Source organism: Apodemus sylvaticus, chromosome 9 (genome assembly GCF_947179515.1).
Source record: "Apodemus sylvaticus chromosome 9, mApoSyl1.1, whole genome shotgun sequence".
NCBI classification, from domain to species: domain Eukaryota; kingdom Metazoa; phylum Chordata; class Mammalia; order Rodentia; family Muridae; genus Apodemus; species Apodemus sylvaticus.
This window is the reverse complement of record NC_067480.1, coordinates 53,663,829-53,683,201: the sequence shown is the minus strand read 5'-3', so window position 1 is coordinate 53,683,201 and position 19,373 is coordinate 53,663,829. Positions and strand designations below refer to the sequence as shown.

Genomic DNA, 19,373 nt, shown 5'->3' with positions numbered 1-19,373 from the left:
GCATCATTTAAAATCTGTCCACCCTATAGGATTACAGTGAGTTAAAGGCTCTACAAACAATATAAATCTCAGTCAAGCATTAGCTGTTGTATGTTTGTTCCATGTTTTGCACTGAGGGGCTGACTTTGGGAGGAAGCGTCCCAGAAAATTCTCTCTAGCAGCAGTGAAATGCAACACCATCAACTATTTTCAAAATGTCAGGCTTCCTGTGAGCATGGGCAGGCCTTGTCTGTCTCAGCTTTCCCATGAGTAGCACTGAGAGCTCAGCACATGCTTTTCCACAACACCAGGGCATCCATGATTTCCACGATTTCCACAGCTGGACTAAGTCTTCTGAGGCTTTATTCTTTCCTAACACTCTAGTTCAAGATAGAGTCTGGCTTCTGTCATTTCTCCTTCCCCTCGGACTGTGTATGTTCAGGGGCCTTTCAGGGCTTTGCTCTCTGGACTCTTGGATTGTGTTTGTTAGTCAAGGCATTTGTTCTTGTCTGGCCCCTCCTGGGAGTCTCTGGGCTGCTGCTGAGGGTTGGGATAACCAGCCTGCATCAGTTGGAGTCTCAGGGCTCAGCTGCAGTGCTGTTTCTGATTGGTGTCCCCACAGAGGAAGCAGGACAGCGCCCGGCAACCTTACCTCTACTTCCGAATCAAGCCAGAAAGCAAGCAGACCCAACGGCAGATCCAGCCTGGGTATTCGGCCAAGAGATACCTCCGCGGCCTTCTGCGGGCATGGCCCCCTGACACCTTGTACAGGCTCCAGTGTGCAGGTCAGTGGGAAATGGGTGGGAGCAGACACCAGTCTCCCCCACTGCCCAGTCTGATGTGAAGGTGTGTTTCCCATTGATGCCAGGATTTAAAGTCCAGCTCTGCAAAATCCGCAAGCCTCCATCCCAGCCAGTGCCTTTTCTCTGCCGGGACATTTGTGGAAGGAAGGGCTGCCTGAGTACTGGCCCCGCCCACACAGTTCATCATCAATGAATCCAGAGCTTGCTTCCCAGCCTACTCCAGGCTAAGGCTTCCATCTTAAACCCCACTGGTCACAAGATAAAACAAAAGGAGTTCTAAATACACAAAGTATTTCTTTGTCCAGGGTTCGCCAGCCAGAAGCAGAGCTGAGCGCAGAAAGTCGATACTTCCCACATTCATAGCTCCACACTTTCCAGAATTGCCAAGATCCCTTTCTGAGGTCATCTCAGGTCCTCTTAAAAACAGCACCATCTTCTCCGGAGAGGGGTGAACACCCCTCTGCCTGACAGAACCCCAAATGCACCCTGCAAGCTTACAGAAGCCTGAAGTGGGGATTTGAGTCGCCTGATTCAGCACACTACGCCCGCACTGACAGCGAAACTCACAATATTTGGGACGTATTTCTACTAAAAAGTATTCATTTTTTATTGGAAACTTAAACTTAGTTGAACATTTTGTATTTTATTTGACAAACTACTGGGGTGAGGTGGGTGGTAAGATGTGCCAGACCTCACTCGGCCTCCTGCCGTTCCTTCAGCACCAACAGGACCAGAGAATTCTGGCTTGCTTCTTACTTTATAGGTTTACCTGGAAAAGGAAGGAAGACAGCTCTCGGCCCAGTAAGTGGTGGTTTGAACCGGGATGAGCCATGTGGGCTTCTCTGCCAATTAGTTTTTCTCCCAAGGCGGAGCCCCGCGGTTACAGGCGGTCTGTTTATTTACCACTTGAGAGAAGGAGCTTCTCAACCAAAAAGGTGTTATCACTGGATAGGGCCAAGGCAGAGCAGGCTACCTCCGCATCCTGGGCCCTACAGCCTCAAGGAAGGTAACACCTTTAAAACAACAACAAAAAAGATCTCACACCCATCTATAATGGTATGTGCGGTCTAAGAAAGGGTACAGGTAGCTTGTATTTGCGGGTCCTTTGCCATAGCTCCTTGCTAAAGCCTCTCTTTAAAGTAAGCCCTCAAGTTGGGGAAGCCAGGCTGAGATTCCTGTGAGAAGCCACTGTCTCAACAGCTGTCGCTCTCTTCCCGAGTTTCAGAACTCGCTCGCTGTTCGATGTCCCTGATGTCCTCTGGCCCTGTCTTCCTGCCCCTGGGATGAATCCCACACTTCAAGCTTGTCTCCTTTTTCTTCCTTTCTAAAAGCATTTTTTTTTTCTCAGTGTTTATTTTGGTTTTTTGTTTTGTTTTGTTTTTTTTGAGACAAGGTTTTACCATGCATCCCTGGCTAGCCTAGAAACTGATGCATAAATGAACTAGCCTCAACCTCACAGACATCTTCCTGCTTTAGCCTGAGTGCTGGGATTAAAAGCATGAGGCCACCATGCCCAGCTGTAAAAAGTTTTTTTTTTTTAAGACTTCTAATTATTTAGTACATGTAAGTACATTGTAGCTGTCTTCAGACACTCCAGAAGAGGGCGTCAGATCTTGTTATGGATGGTTGTGAGCCACCATGTAGTTTCTGGGATTTGAACTCAGAGCCTTTGGAAGAGCGGTCAGGGCTCTTAACCACTGAGCTATCTCTCCAGCCCCCTGTAAAGGGTTTCTAAATCAATGTTTATGTTAGTATACAAAGTAACTGGTTTCATCAGGACGTCTTCATTCATACATCATTAAGACAGTGGTTCCCAATCTTCCTAATGCTGTGACCCTTTAATACAGTTCTTCATGTTGTGGTGACCCTCCAACCATAAAAATATTTCTTTGCTGTTTCATAAGTGGTTTTGCTACTATTATGAATAGTGATGTAAATATCTGATATGCAGGATATGCGACTCCTGTGAAAGGATGTTCAATAACCTCCCAAAGGGGGCAACCTACAGGTCAAGAACCACACAAGACGCGGTCTAATTCCTCCGTCTGACTGCTCCTCACACATCTGTCTTCACACTTAGTCCTCCTGCCTCACTACTTGGACCACTGCTCTCTCTGTTTTCCACCTCCCTTGAGATATCTCACGATGCCCTTTGTAGTTCCGTAATGTATGTGCATATGCGTGTGCGCAGACACAGATACATATATACCTGAAGGAACATTGACAAAAAATCTTAACCTAGACTGCATACACAAGCCCGAATCCTCTATAAAGTCTTTTCTAACAATTCTGGCCACTACTGAGCTTCTGGCCTTCTGACCTCACATCACCAACCCTCAGAGCAGTGGAGCTGAGTACAGAGATAGCCGTCTCTCCAAACCCCGCTATGAGGAATCCGTGTCTAGTTCCCCCACGTCTACCCTGTGGACAAGCAGCGAGTGGGTCCTTGGTGAGCCTTCAAGAAACACTGCAGGTTGGCTAGACTAGATTCAGAAGGCTGCTGAGCGTGAGTCAAGAGCGAGAAAGCCCTGCCTACTGTGATTAGAGCTCGCTCTCTGGAGCGAGACAAGCCTCCTGGTAAACACGAGGAAGCAGCCACAGTCTCGATCTCCTCTGTGTTCTCCCAACAAGGACCTAGTTCTTGGGAATGGTAAGGTAGGACTAAGGAACACCCAAGGCACATGAGAGAGAAGCTTCCCTGCTTCTGACTGAGTTCTATAACCCTTCTCATCTCCAGATTGTCCGCTTTAACTCTGTTCAAAGCCAGGACTACTGACAGTTGGGGAACTTGTAGTTTCCCCGGAACTCTGGATTGGGTACTGGATTGGGTGTTGGTATTGAGATCAATAACTCCTGACCTGCCCCTCAGGACACATCAAGGATTCTGTGCTGCTCCAGGACAGTCAGCTTGGGATACCTAAGAATCTCAGGCCACAACAGGATCTTTCAGGTGTACCCCCAAAATACCATCTCCTGCCTGTCATCCCTTCATTTTGGATTCAACAGAGATCATCTTATGCACAAGGTACCTGATTTTTTTTCAATTTTCATATGTGTGTGTGTGTGTGTATGTGTGTGCGCATATGTGCATATGCATGTTCGATTTTGTGGGAGCACTTGTGTGTGGGTGTGGGTGCTCATACACATGTGTGTGTGTGTGCATGTGTGCTGAGGCCTGAGGCTGGTGTTGGGAGTCACTCTACGTAGCATTGAGGCAGGTCTCTCAATCAAACCCAGAGCTCACTGAACTGGTAGTCTTGCTAACCAGCTTGCCTTGGGGATCCCCTATCTTTAGCCTCTGAGGTTGGATTCTAAGCAAGCTGCTATACCCACACAGTGTTTAAATGAATTCTGGGAATTTGAACTCTGGCCTTGACATGTCTAGCATGTTAACCACTAAGCCATCCCCGGAGTCCATACTGTTGATTTCATGACCAGTTCAGTTCACAGATACTTGGATTATTTTTAACAGCTTAAAATAAAATTTTCAAAAGGACTTTGGAGGCAGACGTAGACAGAGGTAGACAGATTTCTGTGAGTTCAAGGCCAGCCTGGTCTATCTACATAGTGTGTGCCAGGATAGCCAGGGCTACACAGAGAAACCCTGTCTCGAAAAACCAAAATAAAATAAAGTTTCACAGAATAAAATCCAGGGGACCTGGTTCCATCTTCTTCATTTGTAAGGCGAGGGCCTCAGTCTGGGCAGATGAGGCCTGTGGTATCCAGCAGAGTGGTCATTAATCATGTATGTTTAGTAAGTGCTTGAAATGTAGCTACTGCACCTGTGAAACAGAGTTTTTAATTAAATTTTGATCCATTTACATATAAATAGCATGTGGTTAATGGCCACTGAACTGAATAACATAGCTATAGACTTTAGTGTTCAGATTTCTGAAGTTTGTTCTAATTTTCTTGTGTGTTGGTTGGTTGGTTGGGGTTTTTTGAGACAGGGTCTCACTATGAAGCCCAGGATAATCTAAAACTCACAGTCCCCCTGCCTCAGCTTTCTAAATGCTAGCATTAAAGACATGTGTCACCATCTAGCATCCTTTAATCCTGTGATTTTTGTGACAATGCTTTAAAAATACATAAACTTTAGAACCATGAATCTGTTTTGCAAAGTCTCTCCTTTGATTTGTGGCATGAAAGATCTTGAGCAAGTCAGATAACCTCTTTGAGTTGAGCTTCCATTTGTCCATCTGTGTAATGAACGTGTTAAGACTACTCAGTACTACACAGAAAAATTACCGTGATTTGATACTATTCAGTAGTGTAGAGACTTTACCTACTAAGGCTTTTCTTGGGAATGTCTGTCACTGAAAGAGCAGTTAAGAGACTGGAAAAATTATATCTTGGGTATTCCAAACTTCTGGGTTAATATCCACTTATCAGGGAGTATATACCATGTGTGTTCTTTTGTGACTGGTTTACCTCACTAAAAATGGTATTTTCTAATTCCATCCATTTGCCTAAGAATTTCATGAATTCATTGTTTTTAACAGCTGAATAATCCTCCATTGTATAAATGTACATTTTCTATATCCATTCCTCTGCTGAGGGACATCTGGGTTCTTTCCAGCTTCTGGCTATTATAAATAAGGCAGCTATGAATATAGTGGAACATGTGTCCTTGTTCTATGTTGGAGCATCTTCTGGGTATATGCCCAAGATATATGCCCAAGAGTGGTATAGCTGGGTCCTCCAATAATACTATGTCCAATTTTCTGATGTATCACCAAAGGAAAGACCATCCAGAGACTTCCCCACCTGGGGATCCATCCCATACACAGTTACCAAAACCAGACACTATTGGGAATGCAAACAAGTACTTGCTGACAGGAGCCTGATATAACTGTTTCCAGAGAGGCCCTGACAGTACCTGACAAATACAGAGGGGGATGCTCTCAGCCAACCATTGGACTGAGCACAGGGTCCCCAATGGAGGAGCTAGAGAAAGGACCCACGGAACTAAAGGGGTTTGCAGCCCCATAGGAGAAACAACAATATGAACCAACCAGTACCCCAGAGCTCCCAGGGACTTAACCAACTAAAGAGTACACATGGAGAGACCCGTGGCTCTAGCCTTATATGTAGCAGAGGATGGCCTTGTTGGACATCAATGAGAGGAGAGACCCTTGGTCCTATAAAGGCTCATTGCCCCAGTGTAGGGGAATGCCAGGTCAGGGAAGCAGGAGTGGGTGGGTTAGTGAGCGGGGTGAGGGGGGATGGGATAGGGGGTTTTCGGAGGTAAAACAAGGATAGGGGATAACATTTGAAATGTAAATAAAGAAAATACCTAATAAAAATGTAAAAAGAGAGAGACAGAGAGAGAGAGAGAGAGAGAGAGAGAGAGAGAGAGAGAGAGAGAAAGACTGGAAGAGATAGCTTGGAAGAGAGCCTAGCATCATCTAAAGGTATTTTTCTGAAATCCAAAAGGATTTTTCCAGAAACAATGGCAATATCAGATCAAGCTCTCTCCTTGGTAGAAGATCTTGTCCAGATTAGTAGGAAGAGTATAGACCAGGGCAGGTCCTCAGAGCCTGGGGCCACCAAGCACGCCAGGCACACAGTCACTTGAACCTAGCTAGACTCTAGTGGCACTGAACCCCAGTCAGAAGCTGCTCCACATGTGTTTTGTCTATATAAAACACAGTGGTTCATTGACTGTCTTCTTCATTGTATGTTTATACTTCTGCTTATAGCATGTCTCTGTGTGCTTTGTTAACATGGGTGGAAAGCCCATAAAGCAGTAGATTCTGGAACATGGATGAAATCATGTTTCTCAGCAATCAATCCATGTTCTGGGGACTGGAACTCACCTAGGTAATGTCACATGGGACTGACTCTGCCCTTCTCTAGTGGAGGGCTACCTCATCCCTGTCTTATGAAGTCTCTCCTCAGAGACCCTACTGTCAGCAGTCTATAGCCTGGGATTCTGATGCTCTGGGACCCAGGACAATGGGCAGTGAATTGCAGCACTTTCCCTGGGGAGGGGGTCTCAAGACTTCAGAACGATGGGATCTGTGACTTCAATGACACCATCTACTGTGGAACTGTAGATGGGCAAACAGAGAGGCAAGGTAGACAAGGACATGTGGTAGCACGGGATTCAAAGCCATGTGATGTCTCTGGGCCTCAGTTTCCTCATTTATAAAACAGAGAGACCATGCCACAGGTACTTCATAGGACTGTATGTGGGCGTTCAAGGCCATAGTGCAGTCCCTGGCATATAGCAAGTGCTCAATAAATGTTAATTACAGACCTCCTTAGATTTTTTTCTAGCATAATTGCTAATTGCAGTACCCAAATGCCTGTGATCATAGGGGAGAAATAAAAAGAAAAAAAATCAATGTTAAAGAACTATAAGGTGCTCAGAGGCTGAAGTTTAGCCCCCATTGTCTTCATTGGTTTTAACTTCATTTCCCCTTAGCACCCCTCTGATGGCCTTTTCTTCTTTTCTTTTCTTTTTTAAGAAGTAGCAGAAGCTGTAAAGCTCAGATCCTCAACAATGAGCTGTTACCCAAGCTCTGCTCCCTGCTTCTTCAGTTTACTCAGCTTTAAAATGGGAGTAATAGTGTCTGCAGTCTTTCCCCTGTGTGTTTTTGTAAAAAAAAAATCTCAGGAGCGCTGGGGAGATGGCTCAGTAAGGGGACACTGTGAGGACCTAAATTCAACACCCATCTAAAAACTAAGTGGAGTACCTGGAACTCCAGTGGTTAGGGATGGAGGCCAGTAAAAAGAGACCCAGGGCTTGCTGGCCAGTTAGCCCACCAAGATGGTGAGTGTCTGAGCTTCAGTTTCATTTCTGTGAACAGACACTATGACCAAGGCAATTCTTATAAAGGACAGGATTTAACTGGGGCTGGTTTATAGTTTCAGAGGTTTAGTCCATTATCATCATGGTGGGAAGCACAGCAGAGTGCAGGCAGACATGGCGCTGGAGGAGCTAAGGATTCTACATCTTACATCTTGATCGGAAGGCAGCCAGGAAGGGACTGTCCTTCCACACTGGGCAGGGCTTGAGCATATGCGCCCTCAGAGCCCGCCTACACAGTGACACACTTCCTCCAACAAGGCCACACCTTCTAATAGTGCCAGTTACCAAGGGCCAAGCGTATTCAAACCACCACAGAGACAGCGCGCTTCTGGATCAGCAGGGAGCCTGTTCAAACACTAAGATGATAAAGGGTCCAGAGTTAAAGTGCAGTCCTTTAATCCTAGTACTGGTGAGGCAGGGGCTAGAGGATATTTGTGAATTGAAGGCCAGCCTAGTCTACATGGCAAACTCCAGAACAGCCAGGGTTATGGGGAGAGACACTGTCTAAAGAATTATAAAAGAAAAAAAGAGAAAAAGAAAGAACAAAGTACTGATAGAGGACGACTCTTGGTATTCCTCCCCATGCTCGGGTGTGGGGGGGGCCGAGAGAGAGAGAGAGAGAGAGAGAGAGAGAGAGAGAGAGAGAGAGAGAAACCATAGGGGAGGACGCGGTAATAGCTCACTGACAGTTCTAAATTGCTAGCCTGAAACACATTATTGAGATGGTCCCAGTCCATAATTGGTGTACAAAGACATGTAGCTTTGGTCTCTCCCAATTAAAATGTCTAGTGATTTTCTTGCAAACCTGGTCCTGTTGAGTATTAGCAATGAGCCAGGTGATGCTGTGTACTGAGAAATACTGCTCTCACTAGACTGAGTCACATATTCGATCTTACTGTGATACAGTCAGAGAGAAATGACCTGCCTACACCCTCTACCCCAGTGCCCCTGCCCACCTCACACACTCTGACGTACACAGCTGCTGAATGCTTATTCATCTGGCTGGAGTTTTACTTCCCCCACCCTCAGAAGTGTGTCCGATTCCAAATGAATGACTAGGAAGGATGGCTCTGCACTCTGGCTTAGAATCAAACGGCCATTCTAGAATTCCCCCAAAGCTCTTTAGTGCTATAGACTCTGCATGGAGTTAAGGTCCCTTTGTGGATGAGCTCTGGGCTATTCATCAAGTTCCCTGGGCCGGATATCCCGGGGGGACTTCTGAACTTAAACCTGAGTGTGTCTGTCGTATCCATCAACACTTCCAGCATCTCTTCAAACCAGAGCACCCTTCAGGCAAAGAAAGGGGGTTGGGAGAGCCACATCCCACCGCCCAGGCCAAAGATACCAAGGATGCGAGTGATGAAGGCAGGTGAGGCTGGCTCTGGAGAGGCACAGGAACTCCCAGACACCCAGTTCTCCACCTCACACAAGGTTTCCAGAGCCCCTGGTTGAAAGACAGACCCACGTTGTTCCACAGAGCTGCATGCTGGGAATGGAGGCAGAGCTCCAGCCTGGCTCCTAACGAGGAAGGCTTGCCAGACTCTTTCAGCAATAAATCTACCTTGAGTAAGTGATGAAAATAGCTGCAAGACCCTTTAAACTATCGGTGAAAGATTTGTTAACTAGGCCATAGTCATCTGTTGACTCAGATCCTTCCTGCAGGCTGCAGACAGGATGAATCCAGAGCGAGGCAGCAGTCTTACCTCCCTGCATTCTGACAGAGGTCTTCCCCCAAGCAAACCACGAGGAGACACCCAGAAACCCTAAGGACGGGTTTCCATTCAGCATCCCAGTGGCAGCAGGTCAGGGCTGCAGGACACGCCACAGTCACGTCTCCTCCGTCACCAACACTCAGGATCCCTTGCACTTCCCATAGGATGGTCACTGTCATGATCTAATTGGAGCCCCAGACAATTCTGTAAAGAAGTGAGGGCAAGAAACTGGGATCCCCATTTTACAAACGAGGAAACAGCCCCTGATGGCCAGGGCAGGGCAGCCCTGTGCCTACCATTTCCACGGAGGCAGAAACGAGGGAGCAAGAGGAACAAGGGCCATCACTGCTCAGGAGAGCCAGAAACAGGGACACATGGCATGTCTGAGGTCCCCAGCTGATCCCTGTCACCTTTGCAGGTCTGGATGGAGGAGAAATTGGTACGCACATGGGCCAGGGCTCTGTTGCTCAGAACCACAGTCATCAAGGGACTCACCGGATGTCACTCAGGAAGCAGCCGTGGCGGGAAGATGAAACTCGGGATGAGGTACAGTGTCTGTGAGGGTTCCCTCTGCTCTTCATGACTTTAGAGGAGATTCTCTCTCTCTTCACTGATTCTTGAGACTCTCCTGAGATAAGGGTATTTTGACTTTGAATACTGTCTCCTAAATTGTCACTCAAGGAACCCTGACACGACCAAATGCTCCTTAAAGTTGGGTTTTCTGCATCTGAGAAATGCGGTCCACATATCTCCCTCCTGGGAGGTTGCTGTTCCCTTCGGACGGGGAGGACTTTAAGATCCTGGGGCGAAGTGGCCACTTTAACTCTGTCCAACTCCTGGTTTTCCACATTGCTGAACCAGACAGCTGTGATCTGTCTAGGAAGAAGGAGCTCCTGACTGTAGAGTAAGACCTTAACTTCTAGCCTGAATGTACAAGAGAAGGGTTGTAACTTAAAATGCGGAAGTGCTTTCTAAACTCCAAGGCTGTGTGTGAGAGGGGAGTGGATGGGAGGGGTGGTGGGAGGGGATCGGTGAGGGTGGAGGTGAGAGATATATGTGAAGCCTAGTAGTTCCTCAGAGCCACACAGACAGTATCTAGTCCTGTCTTGATAATCTTGATTGACTTTCAAGGAGCGCAGACCATGGAGAAGACCACACTACAGAAGGGAAAAGAAGGAATTTTATGGTGTAAAGACCATGACTTAAGCAATTCATTCTGATCCCCTCTCTTTTTGGGACACTGTAAGCAGCACGTGTCAGCTTACATGTGTTACATGTAGCTGTATGTCATTCCTTCTTTGGGAATAATGACATGTCTCATTGAAATAAACTGCATTGGAGTACATGCTGCTGTGACCTTGTCTCCCCCATTCCTCAGAGAGATTTCATCCCCAGATCCACAAGGTCTGACTTAGAGAGCTGCTTTATCCCCTTATGTTTACACGGCTGTGTGTCTGTCGTTCCCTAGGACACCATGAGAGAGAGCCACCTCCCCGTCCACGCTTCAGAGCAAAGTCACAATGGAGAGAATGCACAAGCCTCCGGGAAGGTCCTTGGGCGTGCCTCATTCAGTCACCCTCAGCTTCCTAGTGACAAATCCCTCTTCACGTTCTACTGTGGAGCCTTCCCAGGTAGACAGGCAGGTCTCAACCGTGAGAAGCCTGAGGTCTATGTTGATCTGAATACACCTAATGCAGCGTTCACTTGAGAACTCAGGCTTGTCAAAGACCACTTCTCGCCACTCACCCTTGAGAATAGGAGAGTCTGCTTAGTGTGGAAATGACATTCTGACAGGCTCCCCTTGGCTTAGTGCTTATCCATACGAAGCCTATCATACCAGGACTGAGTTTGAATGATCACCCACCTACCTGTAAATTGTTTCATTTTACTGAGGCCATTTCTTGCTCTGTGGAGTGAGGCTCTACCACTACGAGCCTACGTGGGGACTGCCTGGGTTAATACCTGTAAGGCACGGTGTGTGGTTCCTGCCCCATATTTAGTTCTCAGGCCACTTGAGCTGCCACTGCTGAGATTCTCGCCTCCACCTGACTCAGCCAGCAAGAGACCAGACAGTGAGACTGAGGGTCCCCTGCCTGCCATGGCAAAGCCGTGGCCACCTCAGTGCCCCACACTCTCCCCAATTTTCTTCTCATCAGCCAAGTTTGCATAAAACTTCTATTCTCTATCCATATGTGTGTGTTACTTAGATATTAATTCTATACACAGGAAAGACACTCAGGGTATGGTAGTCCATATTTGTAATCCAAGTGTCCAGACTGCTCAGTGGTTTAAGATCATCCTGCCTTATATCCTGAGTTCCAGACTAGCTGGCCTACAGTATGAAAGCTTCCTCAAAAACTAAAATAGAGGGCTAGAGAGGCAGCTCGATGATTGAAAGTACTGAGTGCTCTTCCAGAGGACCCCAGTTCAGTTCCCAGCACCCATGTTGGATGGCTCGCAACCATCTCAACTACCTGTAACTAAATCCAAGGGATCTGATACCCTCTGGCCTCTGCAGCAATGTAATATGTATCAACACACACACACACACACACACACACACACACAAATAATAAAAACCAATTTTTTCCGGAGGGGGGGCTTTCAAGACAGGGTTTCTCTGTGTAGCTCTGGCTGTCCTGGAACTTACTCTGTAGGTCAGGCTGGCCTCAAACTCAAAGTGCTGAGATTAAAGGTGTGCGCCCACTGCCCAGCCTAAAAACCAATTTCTAAGAAAAAGAAAAAAATATCAAGAGTTAAAACTCAGCTCACCGCATTCCTACACCTGACCAGTTTTCATTCCTACCTGTTTCTACAGACAAACAAGGGAACACGAAATCCCACAAGGTCAGAGGCAGCTGCTTGTCACAGGAGCCTTCTGTTAAAAGATGCCTTTTCCCTCCTATAGCGTCCGATATTGGCTCAGAACAAAATACCCTTGGGGAAACAAAGAAAAGAAAGGTAAGAGAGAGGAGGAGGGAGCAAGAGCGTGTGCATGTGTGTGTGTGTGTGTGTGTATGTATGTATATGCATCTGTATGTATCTGCATGTCTCTGTGTGGTGTCTCTGTATGTGTCTGTATATGGTACCCGTGTTCGTGTTTATCTGTGTGTATACATGTGTGCCTTTGTGTGTGTCTATATGTGCGTTCATACATGTGTATGTGTATCTATATGTGCCTGCCTATGTGTGTGTGTGTTTGTGTATGGGTGTGGGTGTGTTTGTGTTTAATCCCATCTAGAAATAAAATCACTAAGAGGGCTGTCTCTGAGCTTACAAGGTGGAGTTGGAATGAAGGTGCTGTAGTAATTTATTGTTGGAAATCATGGAGTTTCAGTGTCCCACAATCGTTCCTTAGAGCAACAGAGCCCTTTGTTCTGTCAGGGGTCAGGAGTCTCTCCAAACAAGTAAGGGCAGACTCTGAGTTTGTGAGCAACTGGTTCACCACCAATTAAAAATTGTAGGGAAACTAAGTTCAGCAATGTTTGCTCAGTTGAGGCTTTGTCACCCTTCAAATGTAGGGGGGTAGCAGTTTGGCAAGCCTGTGGACTCCTTTCAGGAGTCAAGAACTCCAGCAAGATGGTGCAGCCTGAAAAGGCTCTTGACATGACTCAATTCTGGGACTCGTGTGACAGAATTATAGTATGAACTCTCACAGTTGACCTCTGATGTCCACATGCGCACAGTGGCAAGTGCCCACTCACATATAAATAAATAAGTAAGCAAATATATGTGTTAAAATTTTAGAAGTCATGAACATCTCTTCTTTAAGATGACGCTGTCCATCTTTAACCTGACCCTGCTTCCCAATTCTGTCTAGGACTTTGATGTTTAGGAAGTATCAGTGATGGATAAGTCATGTAGAAACTCCCAAATGTTCTGCCCCACAGCCGCTGGGTGAATGTGGGCAGCCCACTCACATCTTCTAACCCACAGAGAGCCTGTCTGGAAGCAGATAATGATGTGACCCTCACAGAGCTGGCAGAAGGACAAGAGATGATGGACTTTTAGGACTTTCTAGAGTCCTGTTGGAAAGCACTGAATGAGTATTCACAGCGTCTTACGTGGCTCTCTCTGGAAGACCACAGGCAATCCAGGCACTCCTGGTGCCAGCAACGGATGCTGTTTTCATTCACTCGGCACTCTCTGGGTGGTCCTGAGTCTGAGCTGTCTTCTCCTGTTCTTTTGGGTCAGGAATAAAGAGCAGACCTGAACTCCAGCATCACCTCAGCACCCACACCGGCCTGTGGAACGCCTGAGCTCTCATACCCAGCCAGTCCAGACCCGTGCCAGCCAGGCTCAGAGGAAAGGGATGCCTTTGAATCCATGAATTCATTAACATAGGAAAGCAATATTTTCCACTGTGTTAAAACCCTGTGTCGATTTCTAATTAGAATAAAGAAATTAAGGCCTGGCTTGCCAGCCATCCCTCACGCAAGCAGCCTGAGCTCCCGCATGGCTTTCTCAATGCAACCCTTGTAAAACAGACCCTACAAGGTCTGTATTCAAAGCAAGGCCGCTGGCAGGCACCACCTGCACCAGGAGGGTCTCCAGAAACAGATATCCTATGTGTTTATGTTTGGCTAATAATTTTCTTAATGTCTCAAAATTATAAATATTACTTTGCATAAATTGGATAAAATTCCCTTCCTCAATCAACCCCAAACATGTTGAATGCTTCTGTGTGTTTCTGATTTCTGATTTTCTTTTCTTTTCCCTTTAAGCACTCAGAGAAAAAAAGAGAATCTTTTTATTTTTCTTCCTCTGAAATCAGACTTTTTGAAAGCCAGCACCTACACATCTCAGAGCACTGAATTCATAGGCCAAATGCTGCAAACAAAAAACAAAGTGCTCTGTAGTGTCTGAGATGCTGGACACTGGAGGGTCCTATGGTATCTACCCACCACAACATACATGCATATAACATCATACGTGTGTGTGTGTGTGTGTGTGTGTGTGTGTGTGTGTGTGTGTGTGTGTAGGGAATAAAAACCAAAGCAAATGAGTTGTGAAAGCTGGCACTTAGAGATATTTTTGTTGTTGTTGTTGTGTTCATGTGTCGAAAGTAATCAGAAGCTCAGATTTTCTGCTGGGGGTCAAACTGGGTATTATGTGCTAATAAGAAGAAAGTCTATTTTCAAACAAATATCTTAGATACCAAGTGTTGTGGGGCATGCCTGTAATGTCAACATTCATGAGGCAAAGGCGGGAGGGCTGTGCGTTCAAAGCCAGTCTGGATTACATAGTGAAACCCCATGTCAGAAGCAGGCGAGGCAACTCAGTAAAGTGTTTGTCTAGCACTCTCAGCAACACACACACACACCACCACCACCATCACCACCACCACCACCACACCACACCAACATACACACACACCACAGACACAGATAAATCATACATGCAGACATACCATATTCACACATATACACCACACATCTACACCACATACCACAGATACACCATACATGCAGACATACACACATACACCACACATCACAGACATAGATACTACACACACCACACATGCTATACATGTAGCCATTCACACACACACCATGTGTACAACACAGACAACATACACACACCACATAAGTCATAAAAATAATCCATATTCCAAACACTACTGTGACTATATATATATTAAATAATTTATATCTCCTGGTTTTGCAGCATAGAAAGTCTGGCCACACCCTCGTTTTAAGGAAGTAGTTGAAGCCCAGAAGTTATCACAGGGAACCAGGCACAAGTGACCAGTCCCGGTCTCTGTCCCTTCTCACCCGAAGTTGAAGTGTCCCACACCCCACTCACCTCACTTGCCTCCTTAACAATGTATTTGGAGATTCCTCATTTATCAATACACAGCAGCCCCAGCCTTGTCACTTAGGTCCTTAAACTCTCCCCAGTCACAATAGAAACTACTGTTCTCTCAAAGGCTCTCATGGTGAGGACAGAGGAGTTTGGAGCAGCTTTGAATTTGCTATTTCATTGTGCAGGGTCTAGAACTCCTGAGCCTACTGCCTCCACTTCCCGAGGGCTGGTGTTCTGGTGCTATTGAAGATTCTCTAACTTACTGTGTTGATAAGACTGAGAAGAATCAGGCAGGAAGGATGAGGGCACACACAGAGGTCCCTGGAGACATCACAGCCACACACACCACACACACCACACCACACACACACACACACACACACACACACCACACCATACACACCACACACACCACACACACCACACACACCACACACACCACACACACCACACACACCACAGCAGTCAGCTCCCACCACAGGCTCCCTGCTGACTACCTTTGCTTCTCCTTAGCAGCTATTTGTACAAGAAATGCAGTAGGACGCCGTATCATCTGCCTCTGCAGGCAGCAGAGTTTGGATATCTGCCATGTTGGTTTTGTGTTTGAACTTTCTCCAGGCACCAAGGACTCTGAAATTACCTCCTGTTTCAGAAGAACCACCCAGAGTCCTGAAACCCCCGAGGGGCCGATTTAAAGGCACTGAACCCCCACTGGAGCTCTTCATTATCCCGATGGAGATTCATTTTCATGCCCCACAACCCCCCAAAGAGAAGGCCAGCAGAAAAGGTGGGTCCCCTGATCTGAGGAGTTTGGCCAAGTCAGAAAAAGCTGAGAGTTAGGGGGTCCCTGCCAGTTCAACCCATCCCAAAGCCATGTCTGGGCATCCTGGAGTCATCCCCAGGAAATGACAATCTTTTCCAAACAAAGGAAAGGCAGCAAAATATGTAGGTCTCTTCTGATCATATACAATCAATTGTATAACTATCAACCAAGCCCTTCATTACACAGTTCATGTTACTAAATTTGGAAAAAGAAGACAGATTATAGATAAGACCAGTGTACCATAGATAGTATAAAGGTGCAACAATGTTCAGGCTATATGTATGTATGTGTGTATATATATATATATATATATATATATATATATATATATATATATAAAACTAAATATATGTTAAATTTAATATTATATATAATATTAAAAAGCAACAAAGAATGGAATTAAAAATTGTCTTAGTTAGGGTTACTTTTGCTTGTAACAAGACACCACCTCTAAAAGCAATTTGGGGAGAAAAGGGTTTATATGGTTTATATACACAGTCATATTCCACTGAGGGAAGCCAGGGCAGAAACCTAGAGGCTGGCGCTGATGCAGAGGCTGGAGAAGGGTGCTGCTCACTGGCTTGCTCCGTCTGCTTTCTTATAGAACCCAGGCCCACAGACCCAGGGATAGCACCTCCCCATATCAATCACTAATTAAGAAAGTGCCCTACAGCTGGATCTTATGGAGGCTTTTTCTCAACTTAGGTTCCCTCCTTTCAAATAACTCTGGCTTGTGTCAAGATGGCATAAGACTAGGCAGGGCTAAAACTGATTAAAAATATCAAAGAAATTGATATCACACAAATTGAAGTTAGTGCTTAGGTAAACACTAGATTTATTTGACTGAGTTCTCTAGCAGCCAAGGTACAATTATTGGCTATTTGGACCTTCATTTTATAAAAAGCAAAAGAAAATTTGCCCAAAAGAATTTTTGATTTTTAAAATTATTTTATTGTCTAAAGGACGATCTCTATCATCTTTGTCGGGAAAGGGATTCCTAAGTTGTTTTACTGGCTGCGCCGTTGTGTAACATAGATTGTTGGCTCCTGGGACTTCGCTGCTTCGTCTGGGACAAAAGAGAACTCCCATTCTAAGGGAGTCAGAGCTTTCTAAAAACATCAACAGAAACTACCTCTGATTTCTTACAGAGTTTTGACTTCTAGAAGTTATACAGGTGGTCATTTTGTTCCAAGACTGTTTGGAATTCTTGCAAGGATGAATCTTCATCCTCAGCACCACTCGAGGGGAGAGGGCAAGGAGGAAGGAGAGAGGGACAGGGAGAGGGGAAGGGAGAGAGGGAGGGACAGGCAGGCTTGGGTCATGTCCCTGCCCTGGAACCAATCACTATGGCTAACCTGATGAAATCCTTTTATAATCCAGGCTCAGTCGCATGGCCACCCCTGGAGTCAGAAGATGTACACAGATTTACCCAAAACCCACTGTGCAAGCAGGGAAGAGAGAGGTTGCCACAAAGACAGGGCACCTGGCAAAAACAGCTTAGCTTTCTCTTTGCCTCCTAGGTGTTCAGCATCCTGAGTCAGAATCAGAAGAAGCCACACCTTTATGGAGGCCTCCCATGAAGCATTTGTACTCGGAAAGGCCAAGGGGGATAGCGGTGCATCTCCCAGTGGACTGCAGCCAGGACACACCCTCACCTCAAGGTAGTTCCTCTCTCCCTCCAGCATCCCACAAGGCAAGGCACAGAAGGGTCCTCAGCGGAGAACAAGAAGTCCACCAGGGAGGTTAGTCTGTCCCCAGCCTCCTGGAGGTGTCTGTTGTTCAGGCAGCAACTGCCTTAACCCACGTGCTTCCTTCCGTGAGCTAACAGAGTCTAGCTCCCAAAGACTTACCCGCTGGATCATTCCTTCATAATATTTTCTGCTAACAGAGGTAAACTGGCACTAACTTGACTAAAAACTTACTGCATGTCCTGTTACTAATCTTGTCTTTAAGCAATGAAATTTCATTTCTAATCTTTTATAAATATGTGCTTATTCATTTAAAAGTTTGTAATATTAATTAAAAGTCTTCATATTTCTCAAAGGATATAGTCGTTAGAACTTACGCAATAAGGCCAGGTGTTGTAGTGCATACATCTTTGGTTCTGACGCTCAGGGTGGGGGAAGGATCTCGGTGAGTCTGAGATCAGCCTAGTCTACATAGCAAGTTCCAGGACAGGCAGGGCTACACAGAGATCTTGTGTCCAAAATAACTAAAAACAAAACTTTTAAAAATAATAAAGAATTATGCACATGGGTATGTACATTTTGATGCAGTAAATAGGTTGGCAGTTATGAGTCGTATATGGGAAACTCTCCATTTTCAGAAACCTGAGCCTTCTCCTGAAAGGCCTGGGATGACAGGTTCACGAGTGGCAGGTGGTCACCGGGCACCCCAGGAGGAGGCAGAGGGGTACACACAGACTTGCATTGTGTTTCCCTCCGTGCCAGGCTCTGCTCTCAGTTTTAACATGGATTCTCTCAGGTTCCCCTCACAACAACCCTGCTTCATTTTACAGACCCGAAAATGGGCAAGTCAAGAGCTTGGTAACTTAGGTGAGGCCACCCTGCTCTAAGCAGCCTGGCCAGGACTAGAGGCCGGGACCTCCCAGTGCTCAGCTCCAAGTCTTGCCCTTCACCCGATGCCCTTGAGAATAGATACTGCGTATAACCTAGGACAAGATGCTCTTGAAGGTATTCTCAGGATCCAGGACTATTGAATCGGCCTCTTACATGGCTGCCAATCACCTGCTATGCAGCTTCCTTAGACCTAGTACGGGCAAGGACCCCTCCTTCACTCTCCAGTTCACAGACCGAGCCACAGAGGGAAATAGGGGCAGCGCGGTGGGGTTCCCCTTTGTCATCGCTTGTCCTGCGCTGCCCTGCACTCCCTTTGACCGACCATATTTACCCACCCGGGGGGCTCAGAGTCAAGACTTAGCTCCATCTTAGGTAGAAGCTGGCCTAAGAAGTCTCAGAAGAGCCAGGGTGGGTTAGTTCAGTATACGACCCAACCTCATAAGAAAGGGAGCTCAAGGAGCGGCCTGAGGTCAAGGCCAGACCCTGAAAGTGATGCCAACTCAGCAAATAGAAGGGCAAGGAGGAGGAGCAAGAGGAGGCTTTTTCACACACTTCTCCCCCACAGAGCTGGTGCAGAGTGTTGGGAGCTGGTGAGTGGTCTGTCCCCTGGCCACAGTGGCTGCGCATGCCCATTCGCTTACTCAGCCCTAGAGCACTTCCCCTTTAACAGCCCGGAAGTGGAGCCGGCTTTTATGTCCTCACCAAGCCACGTCCATGCATTTATTTCACTGTAGCACTATGAGGGTAAGTTGCAGATATTAGACATTCCATCAGCGTAATAGACTCGTCTCAACCACAATACAGTTATCACATTCAAGAGAGTTAACATTAGTGCGGAAATGTTTTCCAATA

At 46.3% G+C, this 19,373-nt stretch overlaps 1 protein-coding gene across 4 annotated transcripts in view; it reads left to right on the top strand.

The window, feature by feature from the left end:
- Window positions 1-19,373, top strand: part of Kiaa2012 (KIAA2012 ortholog) — a 113,498-nt gene that overhangs the window by 19,228 nt on the left and 74,897 nt on the right. The window contains exons 3-9 of one of the 4 annotated variants that reach the window (XM_052192978.1): window positions 602-764; window positions 3,652-3,807; window positions 9,730-9,857; window positions 10,780-10,942; window positions 12,130-12,272; window positions 15,738-15,906; window positions 17,463-17,603. In XM_052192978.1, coding sequence (XP_052048938.1) covers window positions 602-764; window positions 3,652-3,807; window positions 9,730-9,857; window positions 10,780-10,942; window positions 12,130-12,272; window positions 15,738-15,906; window positions 17,463-17,603 — 1,063 coding nt within the window. Of the gene's footprint in view, window positions 1-601; window positions 765-3,651; window positions 3,808-9,729; window positions 9,858-10,779; window positions 10,943-12,129; window positions 12,273-15,737; window positions 15,907-17,462; window positions 17,685-19,373 lie in introns of those variants that run through there. The other 3 variants (XM_052192979.1, XM_052192980.1, XM_052192981.1) reach the window with 3 other exon arrangements.